The sequence below is a fragment of the Ranitomeya imitator genome, chromosome 7, assembly GCF_032444005.1.
Source record: "Ranitomeya imitator isolate aRanImi1 chromosome 7, aRanImi1.pri, whole genome shotgun sequence".
Lineage (NCBI taxonomy): Eukaryota > Metazoa > Chordata > Amphibia > Anura > Dendrobatidae > Ranitomeya > Ranitomeya imitator.
The window spans coordinates 11077400-11091914 of record NC_091288.1 but is presented as its reverse complement, the minus strand read 5'-3'; the positions used below and the strand labels follow the sequence as shown (position 1 = coordinate 11091914).

The following is a 14515-nucleotide window of genomic DNA, read 5'->3' as shown; positions in this document are numbered from 1 at the left end:
ACTGAGGGATCAGATTGCTGCTGCTTGTTAAGGTTTATGAAGATGAGAAGAGGAAGGAGCAGAATGAAAGAGAGGTGCACAGAGATCCCTGCTGCTTTCTAGTAGGTGTCTTGTCTCATCACAGGGCTGGATTCACATCTACAATGCTTAGTGCTGCTGTATAATGTCCTCCATTCTGCTGATTTCTAGTAAACGTGATTTCACCCCAGTGCTTGATTAACTGCTGTGCTGCTTAGTATTGCTGTATAATACCCCCATATTAATACTTTATATTAAGTGTTTTCTCTCAACCGAGAGCTGGATTCATAGCTACAATGCTCAGGACTGCTGTATAATGTCCTCCATGCTGCAGCTCTCTAGTCAGTGTTTTATCAATCCCCAGTGCTGGATTTTCACATAGTATTCGTGTATAATGTCCTCTATGCTGCAGCTTTCTAGTCGTATAATGGCCAGAAATAGAGTTATTCCTCTTGCACACCTAGTAGCTTATTCTGAAATTACAGGAGTGCTTATGTGGACATTTTACTTCAATATTACCTAATAAAAATTATCATGATGTTAAAAAACGTTCAATTAAATTGAATGACTACAACAGCCAACTTGTGAAAACGTTTATTCCGTGTCCTTTATAAGTGCAGGGAGCCACATGTTCTCCAGTAATAATAATCATTAAACTTTATCAACATGCAAAGATTTCATCAAATGTTTACAATTACAGATTGATACAGAGATCTCTCCAGAACTGCAAGTAAAAAAAAACAGGGATGTAAGCTCCCCCTGGGAATGTACATGGGGAATTAAGAGACGCCACCTTGTGGTCAATGTTAAGACTGCACCTAAAGTTATATTAGGTAATTCCAAACTTTATGGGGGGTTGATTGTTTTGAGAAAACCCTATTTACTAGGCTTATCATGGAGGAGGGAACACTACAGGAAGAAACCTAAACATTGAAAGGATACCAGAAAAATCAAGGAGTGTCCCTTCTGAACTTCCCAGTATGCATTAGCATGCAGTGCAGATTGCACTCTCTCTCTACTCTGAGAGGGGCTTTTCTTTGCTCAGTGTTGCCCCCTGCTGGTTAACTTGCAAGAGTCTTGGAAGTGAAGAGACAATTCGTCAGAGCACAGTTCTGCTGAAACATAGCTGAATGTCTTTCCTCCACCACCACAGCCTGCTATACCGCCCCCTACAGATAAGAATGTGGATCCAAACTGGTTGGACTATTGTTCGTTTCTGGATGAATTTGCACTTTAAGGTCCACTAGATACAAGAATACAGATAAAGCATAATATATAACATAAGACAAACCATTAACTGAAGCAGGAACAAGAAAAGATCTGCACAGACACGAGTTCCTGCAAATACGGTGATTGTCTGGAAGTAATGAGAATGGGCTGGGTCCATATCACATCATCTTTCCCCTAGGGGACTGTACAAATACATTTTATTAAAAAGATGCACATGGGACAGGCAAACATCGCACTCAAGAATACAGAATACGTTTTCATTGCAAAGTAGAAGATCTTTGGAACAATCGTCAAGAAGCAGCATTTATTAAATCAACACCACATTACAAATCGCAAACGTTTCAGGAGTTCTTAGGAATAGATCTGAGGATGCAAAAGCCAACAGTTATGGTGGAAGACTTTCCCTGTAACTATGGGTTATGTATGAGTTTGTGGGAAAACACAGAAGGGAGCACAGACTTATGAGAAAAGTGATACAAATCTGCTAGCAGCCAACACCAGAGGGAGCTCAGGAGCTTAATGCATACAGTGAACTGTCCAGAATAACCTAATGAGCTCCCCCTAGTGGTGACAGCAGACAGGATCTTATCGTGTATCTCTGTACACAGGGAGCTCCCCCTAGTGGTGGCTGCAGACAGGATCTTATCATGTATCTCTGTATACAGGGAGCTCCCCTAGTGGTGACAGCAGACAGGATCTTATCGTGTATCTCTGTATACAGGGAGCTCCCCCTAGTGGTGGCTGCAGACAGAATTTTATTATGTATTTCTGTTCATAGAGAGTCTATATAAGTCTATTGAGGGGATTTGATCATCTGCATCATAAAAACACAGATTTGGGCACTAAAAAGATGCACGGTTTGTTGAACATATGATAACTAATCGTGGAGATTCACTTTTGGCTATTGACTACAATAAACACCATCCAGCAATTTTTGCTTAAAGAATAAGAGGTATATAGGTTTGTATCTAATAACATACATGTATGCATTAAATATGTCTTATCATGAAGCCTAAACCATACGGTGTTACATAGTATCTTACTATGACAATATATTATGAGGTCACTTTGTGGACAGGTTGTTCCATCTCATCAGGATAAACTCCTCTGCATTTCTCTTTGTACCCATTATCTATACTTAGAGCCAAAAGCAGTTGCTATGAGAGCTGATAAAAGTGGGGGAAAGATGCATTTAGTTAACCTCTTCTCTGCCACACTGGGCTTCCCTGTTCATAGACCTCACAATTGTGGCAGTTACAAACAGTAGCAGAATGGTAGGGTGGACACACACCTGAAGGGGGTCTCATGTTTCTGTCCCCTGATACTAATAAATCATCAAGAAGTAACTACAAATGTAATGTATTAATGTATTTCAGCTGGATGTTACAGAGCGGTGAGGTTCTCGCTTCAGACTATGTATCAGTTTAAGGCTAATGCATCCTTTTCTACATCACTGATACATTAAGAGTTACAATCTTATGGCCAGGGATTCTTCTCCTGGTATCATTAGCAATAATGGAAATAATGAGCTTTTCTGCATGCGATATTGTTTGAGAGGACCAAACGCGGCAGTATCCGTTGTGTTGCCATAATAAATCATTAAATCGAATGGCCACCCCTCAGGGTTCACAATGAGACTGTTAATCTCTTGCATTCAGTTTTATCAGTCAGTGATACCTGAATGTGACAGTGTCTACAGCAGCGGACCCCAACTAGTGTAGTGCAGCCCTCTCGTTCACACCCCAGCAAGTTGTTAAGACTCCTGCCCTTTGCTTGAAGATGGTTCTGCTGGAAGTGTCTTTGAGGTCGCAGTTAACTAGAGTCTTAGGATTGACAGTTGGAAAAATAATTTCTGAACCCCTGACCCATAATTTCCCAAATACACCGACGGCAACTATAGAAAGTAACGTCCACAATCTGTAATGAATCTCACAGAATCCAACATTTCCAATGATATAAAATACAAGAAGCAAGAAGGATACATTGTTTCACAGCTATGATTGACAGAGCACATGTCATGGCCGCCTTCCACTACTGGTTATGGACCAGGCTCGGACACCGTCGGCCCTAGAGATGCTGAATCTGACTGAACGGTCTTTGGAAATGTAGACCCGATGATGGGAAACCTATTCTACCGTTCTCCCAGGTCACTGGTGTAAGGTGCTGATTTGGGTGTCAACCTGCGCGGTTTATCATTTAGGGTCATGTGGGTCGAGTTTTGAAACTGGGATGGTTGTAAGAAATATGGCACGAGATTTGGCAAAGAGCTCAGACATGAACCAGCCCACTTACAAAACTGTCAGTGACCCTATGGTATAAATAGGGACATTGAGAGTAGCTGGCAGAGTGCGGGGGAGAGCTAATTACTGGGTGCGCTGCTTGCGCTCCTCCTCGGAGTTTGTGTAATACAGGTGACATTCTGGGTCGCCTCGAATCGTAGGAGCTCCAGAAATGATCTTTCCAGTATTGGGGTTCACACACCAGCATTCTCCTCGCTGACCATTCAGGGACATCTTACACTATAACCGGAGACAAGGGAAGAGTTGTCAGTAAAGTATAAACCACATACCGTTTATATACATATTCCTACATACTTAAAGTGAACTATATGGCTTAAGAAAAAACTAAATTAAGACTTTGGAGTGGCCTAGTCAAAGTCCTGGCCTTAATCCGATTGTGATGCTGTGGCGTGACCTTAAAAGGGCAGTTCATGCTCGGAAACCTCCAATGTGGCTGAATTACAACAATTCTGCAAAGATGAGCGGCCAGAATTCCTCCACAGTGTTATAAGAGACTCATTGTCAGTTATCGCAAACGCTCGATTGCAGTTGTTGCTGCTAAGAGTGGTCCGACCAGTTATTAGGTTTAGGGGGCAATCACTTTTTCACACAGGACCCTGGAGGTTCCTTTTTCCCTTAATAATAAAGATCTTAATTTATAAACTGCATTTTGTCATTACTTGTGTTATCTTTGTCAAATTATTACATTTGTTTGGTGAATGAAACATTTAAGTGTGGAAAACATGCAAAAGAATAGGAAATCAGGAAGGGGGTGAACACTTCTTCACACAGTTGTATGTATTTGAATATTCACTTGAAGATTCCAAGTAATTATTTTACATCTTCCTTATATTTCCCAGCTCTGTGCAGCACAGTTGCTTGTATGCTGTAGATGGGTTCCCATTATTCTTCTGCACTCTTACGAGCATTGTCTCCATTTCCCGCTGTCTGCACCCGGCCTCCTCTATTACAAATTAGTCACTGTCTAATAGATCATTGCTCCGGTGCTCAGTGACGGCAACATTTGCTGCCCAGCACGCGAAACATGTCTATGTGAAAACTATACAGGGAGACAGAAAGCACCAATGTGATGTGGAGGCATCAGAAAGAAGAGAGGCAAGTGGAGTACGACATCTCGATCCTCATGGAGGACGGGAGGGAGATGTAGGAGACATGAATGTGAGAATGGCTGACAGTGGGCTCACAGCCACCGATGAGGAAATGATACAATCTTTATATATTGGAAAATCCTTTGATCAGAAAAGTTCTGCAATTTTCCCAATAGTTTATGTCAATATCTTTTCTTGCTCTCAGAGGCAGGGCCACCATCAGGGCATTACTGCCCTTACTGCAGTATGGGGCCCGGTCAGCAGCAGTACACAGAGGGGCCCGCAGCTCCTGCTCGGCTGTAGCTAGAATGAATGGGCTCCCTGCAGGTCCTGACTACAGCCATTACATTCTAGCAGTCTCAGTAGTGAATGTGCTAGAATGTATGAGCTCCCTGCAGGTCCTGACTACAGCCATTACATTCTAGCAGTCTCAGTAGTGAATGTGCTAGAATGTATGAGCTCCCTGCAGGTCCTGACTACAGCCATTACATTCTAGCAGTCTCAGTAGTGAATGTGCTAGAATGTATGAGCTCCCTGCAGGTCCTGACTACTGCCATTACATTCTAGCAGTCTCAGTAGTGAATGTGCTAGAATGAATGGGCTCCCTGCAGGTCCTGACTACAGCCCATACATTCTAGCAGTCTCAGTAGTGAATGTGCTAGAATGAATGGGCTCCCTGCAGGTCCTGACTACAGCCCATACATTCTAGCAGTCTCAGTAGTGAATGTGCTAGAATGAATGGGCTCCCTGCAGGTCCTGACTACAGCCATTACATTCTAGCAGTCTCAGTAGTGAATGTGCTAGAATGAATGGGCTCCCTGCAGGTCCTGACTACAGCCCATACATTCTAGCAGTCTCAGTAGTGAATGCGCTAGAATGTATGGGCTCCCTGCAGGTCCTGACTACAACCTATACATTCCAGCAGTCTCAGTAGTGAATGTGCTAGAATGTATGGGCTCCCTGCAGGTCCTGACTACAGCCATTACATTCTAGCAGTCTCAGTAGTGAATGTGCTAGAATGTATGAGCTCCCTGCAGGTCCTGACTACAGCCATTACATTCTAGCAGTCTCAGTAGTGAATGTGCTAGAATGTATGGGCTCCCTGCAGGTCCTGACTACAGCCCATACATTCCAGCAGTCTCAGTAGTGAATGTGCTAGAATGTATGGGCTCCCTGCAGGTCCTGACTACAGCCCATACATTACAGCAGTCTCAGTAGTGAATGTGCTAGAATGTATGGGCTCCCTGCAGGTCCTGACTACAGCCATTACATTCTAGCAATCACAGTAGTGAATGTGCTAGAATGTATGGGCTCCCTGCAGGTCCTGACTACAGCCATTACATTCTAGCAGTCTCAGTAGTGAATGTGCTAGAATGTATGAGCTACCTGCAGGTCCTGACTACAGCCCATACATTACAGCAGTCTCAGTAGTGAATGTGCTAGAATGTATGGGCTCCCTGCAGGTCCTGACTACAGCCCATACATTACAGCAATCTCAGTAGTGAATGTGCTAGAATGTATGGGCTCCCTGCAGGTCCTGACTACAGCCCATACATTACAGCAATCTCAGTAGTGAATGTGCTAGAATGAATGGGCTCCCTGCAGGTCCTGACTACAGCCATTACATTCTAGCAGTCTCAGTAGTGAATGTGCTAGAATGTATGAGCTCCCTGCAGGTCCTGACTACAGCCATTACATTCTAGCAGTCTCAGTAGTGAATGTGCTAGAATGTATGAGCTCCCTGCAGGTCCTGACTACTGCCATTACATTCTAGCAGTCTCAGTAGTGAATGTGCTAGAATGAATGGGCTCCCTGCAGGTCCTGACTACAGCCCATACATTCTAGCAGTCTCAGTAGTGAATGTGCTAGAATGAATGGGCTCCCTGCAGGTCCTGACTACAGCCCATACATTCTAGCAGTCTCAGTAGTGAATGTGCTAGAATGACTGGGCTCCCTGCAGGTCCTGACTACAGCCATTACATTCTAGCAGTCTCAGTAGTGAATGTGCTAGAATGAATGGGCTCCCTGCAGGTCCTGACTACAGCCCATACATTCCAGCAATCTCAGTAGTGAATGTGCTAGAATGTATGGGCTCCCTGCAGGTCCTGACTACAGCCATTACATTCTAGCAGTCTCAGTAGTGAATGCGCTAGAATGAATGGGCTCCCTGCAGGTCCTGACTACAGCCCATACATTCTAGCAGTCTCAGTAGTGAATGCGCTAGAATGTATGGGCTCCCTGCAGGTCCTGACTACAGCCTATACATTCCAGCAGTCTCAGTAGTGAATGTGCTAGAATGTATGGGCTCCCTGCAGGTCCTGACTACAGCCATTACATTCCAGCAGTCTCAGTAGTGAATGTGCTAGAATGTATGAGCTCCCTGCAGGTCCTGACTACAGCCAATACATTCCAGCAGTCTCAATAGTGAATGAGCTAGAATGTAGGGGCTCCCTGCAGGTCCTGACTACAGCCTATACATTCCAGCAGTCTCAGTAGTGAATGTGCTAGAATGTATGGGCTCCCTGCAGGTCCTGACTACAGCCATTACATTCTAGCAGTCTCAGTAGTGAATGTGCTAGAATGTATGAGCTCCCTGCAGGTCCTGACTACAGCCATTACATTCTAGCAGTCTCAGTAGTGAATGTGCTAGAATGTATGGGCTCCCTGCAGGTCCTGACTACAGCCCATACATTCCAGCAGTCTCAGTAGTGAATGTGCTAGAATGTATGGGCTCCCTGCAGGTCCTGACTACAGCCCATACATTACAGCAGTCTCAGTAGTGAATGTGCTAGAATGTATGGGCTCCCTGCAGGTCCTGACTACAGCCATTACATTCTAGCAATCACAGTAGTGAATGTGCTAGAATGTATGGGCTCCCTGCAGGTCCTGACTACAGCCCATACATTACAGCAATCTCAGTAGTGAATGTGCTAGAATGTATGGGCTCCCTGCAGGTCCTGACTACAGCCCATACATTACAGCAATCTCAGTAGTGAATGTGCTAGAATGAATGGGCTCCCTGCAGGTCCTGACTACAGCCATAACATTCCAGCAGTCTCAGTAGTGAATGTGCTAGAATGTATGGGCTCCCTGCAGGTCCTGACTACAGCCATTACATTCTAGCAATCACAGTAGTGAATGTGCTAGAATGTATGGGCTCCCTGCAGGTCCTGACTACAGCCCATACATTACAGCAATCTCAGTAGTGAATGTGCTAGAATGTATGGGCTCCCTGCAAGTCCTGACTACAGCCCATACATTACAGCAATCTCAGTAGTGAATGTGCTAGAATGAATGGGCTCCCTGCAGGTCCTGACTACAGCCATTACATTCTAGCAGTCTCAGTAGTGAATGTGCTAGAATGTATGAGCTCCCTGCAGGTCCTGACTACAGCCATTACATTCTAGCAGTTTCAGTAGTGAATGTGCTAGAATGTATGGGCTCCCTGCAGGTCCTGACTACAGCCATTACATTCTAGCAATCTCAGTAGTGAATGTACTAGAATGTATGGGCTCCCTGCAGGTCCTGACTACAGCCATAACATTCCAGCAGTCTAAGTAGTGAATGTGCTAGAATGTATGGGCTCCCTGCAGGTCCTGACTACAGCCATTACATTCTAGCAATCACAGTAGTGAATGTGCTAGAATGTATGGGCTCCCTGCAGGTCCTGACTACAGCCATTACATTCTAGCAGTCTCAGTAGTGAATGTGCTAGAATGTATGAGCTCCCTGCAGGTCCTGACTACAGCCATTACATTCTAGCAGTCTCAGTAGTGAATGTGCTAGAATGTATGGGCTCCCTGCAGGTCCTGACTACAGCCCATACATTCCAGCAGTCTCAGTAGTGAATGTGCTAGAATGTATGGGCTCCCTGCAGGTCCTGACTACAGCCCATACATTACAGCAGTCTCAGTAGTGAATGTGCTAGAATGTATGGGCTCCCTGCAGGTCCTGACTACAGCCATTACATTCTAGCAATCACAGTAGTGAATGTGCTAGAATGTATTGGCTCCCTGCAGGTCCTGACTACAGCCCATACATTACAGCAATCTCAGTAGTGAATGTGCTAGAATGTATGGGCTCCCTGCAGGTCCTGACTACAGCCCATACATTACAGCAATCTCAGTAGTGAATGTGCTAGAATGAATGGGCTCCCTGCAGGTCCTGACTACAGCCATTACATTCTAGCAATCTCAGTAGTGAATGTACTGGAATGTATGGGCTCCCTGCAGGTCCTGACTACAGCCATAACATTCCAGCAGTCTCAGTAGTGAATGTGCTAGAATGTATGGGCTCCCTGCAGGTCCTGACTACAGCCATTACATTCTAGCAATCTCAGTAGTGAATGTACTAGAATGTATGGGCTCCCTGCAGGTCCTGACTACAGCCATAACATTCCAGCAGTCTCAGTAGTGAATGTGCTAGAATGTATGAGCTCCCTGCAGGTCCTGACTACAGCCATTACATTCTAGCAATCTCAGTAGTGAATGTGCTAGAATGTATGAGCTCCCTGCAGGTCCTGACTACAGCCATAACATTCCAGCAGTCTCAGTAGTGAATGTGCTAGAATGTATGGGCTCCCTGCAGGTCCTGACTACAGCCATTACATTCTAGCAATCACAGTAGTGAATGTGCTAGAATGTATGGGCTCCCTGCAGGTCCTGACTACAGCCCATACATTACAGCAATCTCAGTAGTGAATGTGCTAGAATGAATGGGCTCCCTGCAGGTCCTGACTACAGCCCATACATTACAGCAATCTCAGTAGTGAATGTGCTAGAATGAATGGGCTCCCTGCAGGTCCTGACTACAGCCATTACATTCCAGCAGTCTCAGTAGTGAATGTGCTAGAATGTATGAGCTCCCTGCAGGTCCTGACTACAGCCATTACATTCTAGCAGTTTCAGTAGTGAATGTGCTAGAATGTATGAGCTCCCTGCAGGTCCTCACTACAGCCAATACATTCCAGCAGTCTCAGTAGTGAATGTGCTAGAATGTATGAGCTCCCTGCAGGTCCTGACTACAGCCATTACATTCCAGCAGTCTCAGTAGTGAATGTGCTAGAATGTATGGGCTCCCTGCAGGTCCTGACTACAGCCATTACATTCCAGCAGTCTCAGTAGTGAATGTGCTAGAATGTATGAGCTCCCTGCAGGTCCTGACTACAGCCAATACATTCCAGCAGTCTCAATAGTGAATGAGCTAGAATGTAGGGGCTCCCTGCAGGTCCTGACTACAGCCATAACATTCCAGCAGTCTCAGTAGTGAATGTGCTAGAATGTAGGGGCTCCAGTCAGGTCCTCTCAGCAGCCCATACATTCTAGCTGCTGCTTCACTGCTGGAAACACTAGACGACTGAGTATAAAAAACATTTTTGTTTTTTTAAATGGGTGAGGTGGGGGGGAGTGAGACTGCAGATGATGGAGTGTGTTTGTACTGCACATGATGAAATTATAGGGGGCTGCAAAGATGAAGTAAGGGGGGCTGCAGATGAAGTGAGGGGGGATGGGGACTGCAAATGATGATGTGGGGGTGAAGGGGACTGCAGATGATGATGTGGGGGTGAAGGGGACTGCAGATGATGATGTGGGGGTGAAGGGGACTGCAGATGATGATGTGGGGGTGAAGGGGACTGCAGATGATGATGTGGGGGTGATGGGGACTGCAAATGATGAAGTGGGGGTGATGGGGACTGCAAATGATGATGTGGGGGTGAAGGGGACTGCAGATGATGATGTGGGGGTGATGGGGACTGCAAATGATGATGTGGGGGTGATGGGGACTGCAAATGATGATGTGGGGGTGATGGGGACTGCAAATGATGATATGAGGGTGATGGGGACTGCAAATGATGAAGTGTGTTTGAGGGGGTATGAAATGATAGGGGGCTGCAAATGATGAAGTAAGGGGGACTGCAGATGAAGCGAAGGGGGATAGGGGACTAAATGATGAAGTGGGGGTGATGGGGACTGCACATCAAGTGAGTGAGAGGACGATGGACAGCAATTGAATTGAACGTGGGGGTGGGGAGAGCAAATGGTGTATTGAAGGTGGGGAGAGCAAATTATGAATTTTGAGGGTGGGGAAGAGCAGTTGATAATGAATAGAGGGTGGGAGAGAGAGAAGACATGGAAATGAATTGAGGCAGAAGGGGCATGTAACTATAATGAATCAGGGTAAGGGTATGTGCACACGTCAGGATTTCTTGCAGAAATTTTCCTGACAAAAACCGGAGATTTCTGCCAGAAATCCGCATGCGTTTTTACCGCAATTTTGACGCGTTTTTGGTGCGTTTTTTCCCAAATGCATAGAATTGCGGGAAAAACGCAGAAAATCCGCAAAAATAATGAACATGCTCATTTTTTTTACCGCAATGCGTTTTTTTCGCGGAAAAAAACGCATCCATGTGCACAAAAACATGCAGAATGCATTCTAAATGATAGAATGCATAATGTATGCGTTTTTAATGAGTTTTTATAGCGTTTTTAACACGAAAAAACGCGAAAAAAACGCGAAAAAAAACTGTACATGTGCACATAGCCTAAGGGTTAGAGTGGGAGGTACATAGTGGGGGTCGTTGAGGATAAAGTGACTGGTAATAAATTGGGGGAAAGTACAGGTGTTAATTAATTTATATATTAAATGGGGAAAGTGGCTATATACAGATATTGGGGGCACAGTGGCGGATTATGATTTCTATTTGGAATGGTGGGTTGCATAATAACCAATTATATATTAATGGTGGGTGAACGTCTGTATTCAGATGTGTAGTGTAGAAGAAAGGGCAAAAGTGGGGAATGTGCTCTGGAAGCGGTGCTCTAGATAACTGTGTTATTTTATGCAGAGACGAGTCCTGGCTGAAAGAAGTGATGGCGGTCTGGGCTGGATACAGAGCTCCTGTGTATAATGTAACTGGTGATCTCTGTATTACCTGTACACTGACACTATATATAGAGCTCCTGCGTATGTCACCGGTGATCACTGTATTACCTGTACACTATACACTATATACAGAGCTCCTGTGTATAATGTCACTAGTGATCGCTGTATTACATGTACACTGTACCCTATATACAGAGCTCCTGTGTATATTGTCACTGGTGATCACTGTATTACCTGTACACTGACACTATATATAGAGCTCCTGTGTATAAGGTCACCGGTGATCACTGTATTACCTGTACACAGACACTGCATATTAAGTACAGATCTCCTGTGTATAATGGCACCTATGGTGATGGTATTTTTTTTGTATTAATGATCAGTATTGTACTATTCAGCCACAATGTGGTGGTAATATGTTGTCCGGCCATGGTGTGGCGGTATTTGTTCCTTGTATGTGCTGTTATTTGGTCCCAATGTGGTGGTAATATGTGGTCTGGTCATGGTGTGGTGGTATTTGTTCCTTGTATGTGCTATTATTTGGTCCCAATGTGGTGGTAATATGTGGTCTGGTCATGTTGTGCTGGTATTTGTTCCTTGTATGTAGTTGGTCACCATGTGATGGTAGTATGTGGTCTGTACATGCTGCGATGGTATTTGTCCTTTGTATGTGATATTGTTCAGTCACTGTGGTGGTAATATGTGGTCTACACATGGTTTGGCGGTATTCGTTCCTTGTAGATAGTATTATAGGTCACTATGTGGTGATAATATGGTGTCTGGTCATGGTGTTGTGGTATTTGTCCCTTGTATGTGGTATTATAGGTCACTATGTGGTGGTAATATGGTGTCTGGTCATGATGCGGTGGTATTTGTCCCTTGTATGTGGTATTATTAGTAATTTGAAAAATTGAAAAATAAATAAAAATATACCTAAATTGCATTGCATATTTTAACAAATGTTTAATAGGTTAGAGTAAAGTAGGGCCTGGCCAAAAGAGTCTACCTTGTCGCCGTGGCAGATTAAAAAACCTTTCGGCCAAAACAAAAGCTGCCGGCTATATGTGTGATCTGGTGATGGGAACTGTTAATGTGTGATAGGTGAGAAGTGGAGTTCTTCCAAGAAAGAGCGGTGGGACTGTGGACAGTTTGAGGGGTGGAGGCGGGGCTGGGGTGGAGCCTGGGCAGAGTCTTAAAGGGGCCCCGAAAATGTTGCCAGTATGGGGCCCCGAAATTCCTAGTGGCAGCCCTGCTCAGAGGTAAAAAGCCCATCTAATGGCAAAAAGAAGTAACAGTGTACACAGCGCTATCTAGTCAAGCGTTGCGAACTCCATGCTGATACATTTTACCAGGAGCGATACATTGTAGCAAACGATCAGCAGAGAAAGCTGTGCAGTGTGGTTACCTCACAGAGCATTGTCTAATCTGGATGCAACTGTAGCAAACCTCCAGCTGTGAGAAGCAATTCTTCTGAGCGGTTTATCCTCTGAATGTAAGCAGGCATGTTCCCATTCACTGACAGCAAGCAGAGGTCATGTGGAAGATAATGAACTGAACACGTGTAGTCATGCTGCAGACACTCCCATTATATAATCATGAAGCTTTCTTACATAACAGGATGGGAGTCGGGCGATTCAGCAAGTTCGCACCTGTTTGAGGTTGAAGAGACCGTTCTTGTCACAGTTCGGGATGTGAATGGAGTAGAGATGTTCCAGCGGCGCTCGCTCATCAGGGAGATTCATGGAGGAAATCCGCTCCAAAACCTGATCCAACTGCTGCTGACACAGACTCTGAAAACGGGGAGAAGGCTGTAAGATCTGTGCAACATTGTACCAATCACTCCCGAAACATCATATGGCCTTATCTACACTGATACATTGTAACGAGCCCATCAACTGTGCTTCCTTTTATCTGTTCCCTCATTTATCTCACTCGGTCTCTTGTATTAACTATGTTCCCGGGATTTATCCCCGTCTTCCTCTGGTTACTATGTTGCAGGGGCGTTCACCTTTGGGGACGTTCTTTTTTTTTTTTTTTTTTTACTTAAATGCATGTAATGGGGGCTAAAAATCATTTTTGTGATTGGGTTTCATTAAAGTTTATACACGGGCTCCCTGTTTCACTGCACAATCTACTTTGATGAGGCATAAATCATTCCGCAGCCAGAAATAAACAGTGCAGTATAAAGGCCATAGAAGGCAAATGCTGCAAAACATTTCCGGAATCCATTTTCAAAAAAGATTTCTACCTGAAAAAATGCATTTAAGTTAAAAAAAAGTCCCCAAACGTGGGCAGAAAATCCCCTTCCAAATAAGCCACACGCTATGAAACTGAAGCCACACCCATTTGTTTTTTTATGACGCCAATAGCTTTTTAAACACATAATAAATAGGAATAACATTTGAAGACAATTGGCCCAAATCAATTTGTTCCGTCTATTTTTTTGGGTATTTTAATTTGCTCCATTTTAGAGTCTATCTTACGTGTTCACCTGTTTTTTTTTTTTTTTTTCAATATTCACCACTGGACAATAAAAGAAAATGTCAATAAATACAAGGCAGAAAAAAAGGAAGAGATTAAAAAAAACAAAAACATGCAAATGATGAATGAAGGCCTAAACATCGCATATGGATCATAGACTTGTTAGGAGCTGACAACCATCCTGACCATGCTGCATTCTTGTGGTATTGGTTGTCAGTCCACATCTGCTTTGCATTTTGTAGTCTACTGCTAATGACAGTGACGGGGCCCTTGGCCGCGGGCCCTCCATGTGCTGCTGCTGGGCATCTCACCCTTTGTGCTGACTGCCTCTGGTTCTTCTTCTCCTCATTGGGTTTGTTGACTTTTGATCGGTGTTGTTCGCTGGCTCTCCTGCGGTTTAAAGCATCTTCCTTTGGATTTTTTGCAGGAGGTTTTGGCAGATTATCGGTCACCATCGTTCCTGCTTCCAAGTTGTTATCCATGAGCATGCCGTCCGAGCGCTCCTCCAGAATATCT

The 14515-nt window shown here is 44.5% G+C and overlaps 1 protein-coding gene across 1 annotated transcript in view; it reads right to left on the bottom strand.

The window, feature by feature from the left end:
* Window positions 1–596: 596 nt before the first annotated feature.
* The window catches only part of IGFBP2 (insulin like growth factor binding protein 2), a 41795-nt gene continuing 27876 nt past the window's right edge, over window positions 597–14515 (bottom strand). The window contains exons 3-5 of the mRNA XM_069732688.1: window positions 14311–14513; window positions 13168–13308; window positions 597–3767 (exon numbers count right to left, since the gene is read on the bottom strand). Of these exons, the coding sequence (XP_069588789.1) occupies window positions 3612–3767; window positions 13168–13308; window positions 14311–14513 (500 nt within the window). The 3' untranslated portion in view covers window positions 597–3611. The remainder of the gene's footprint in view (window positions 3768–13167; window positions 13309–14310; window positions 14514–14515) is intronic.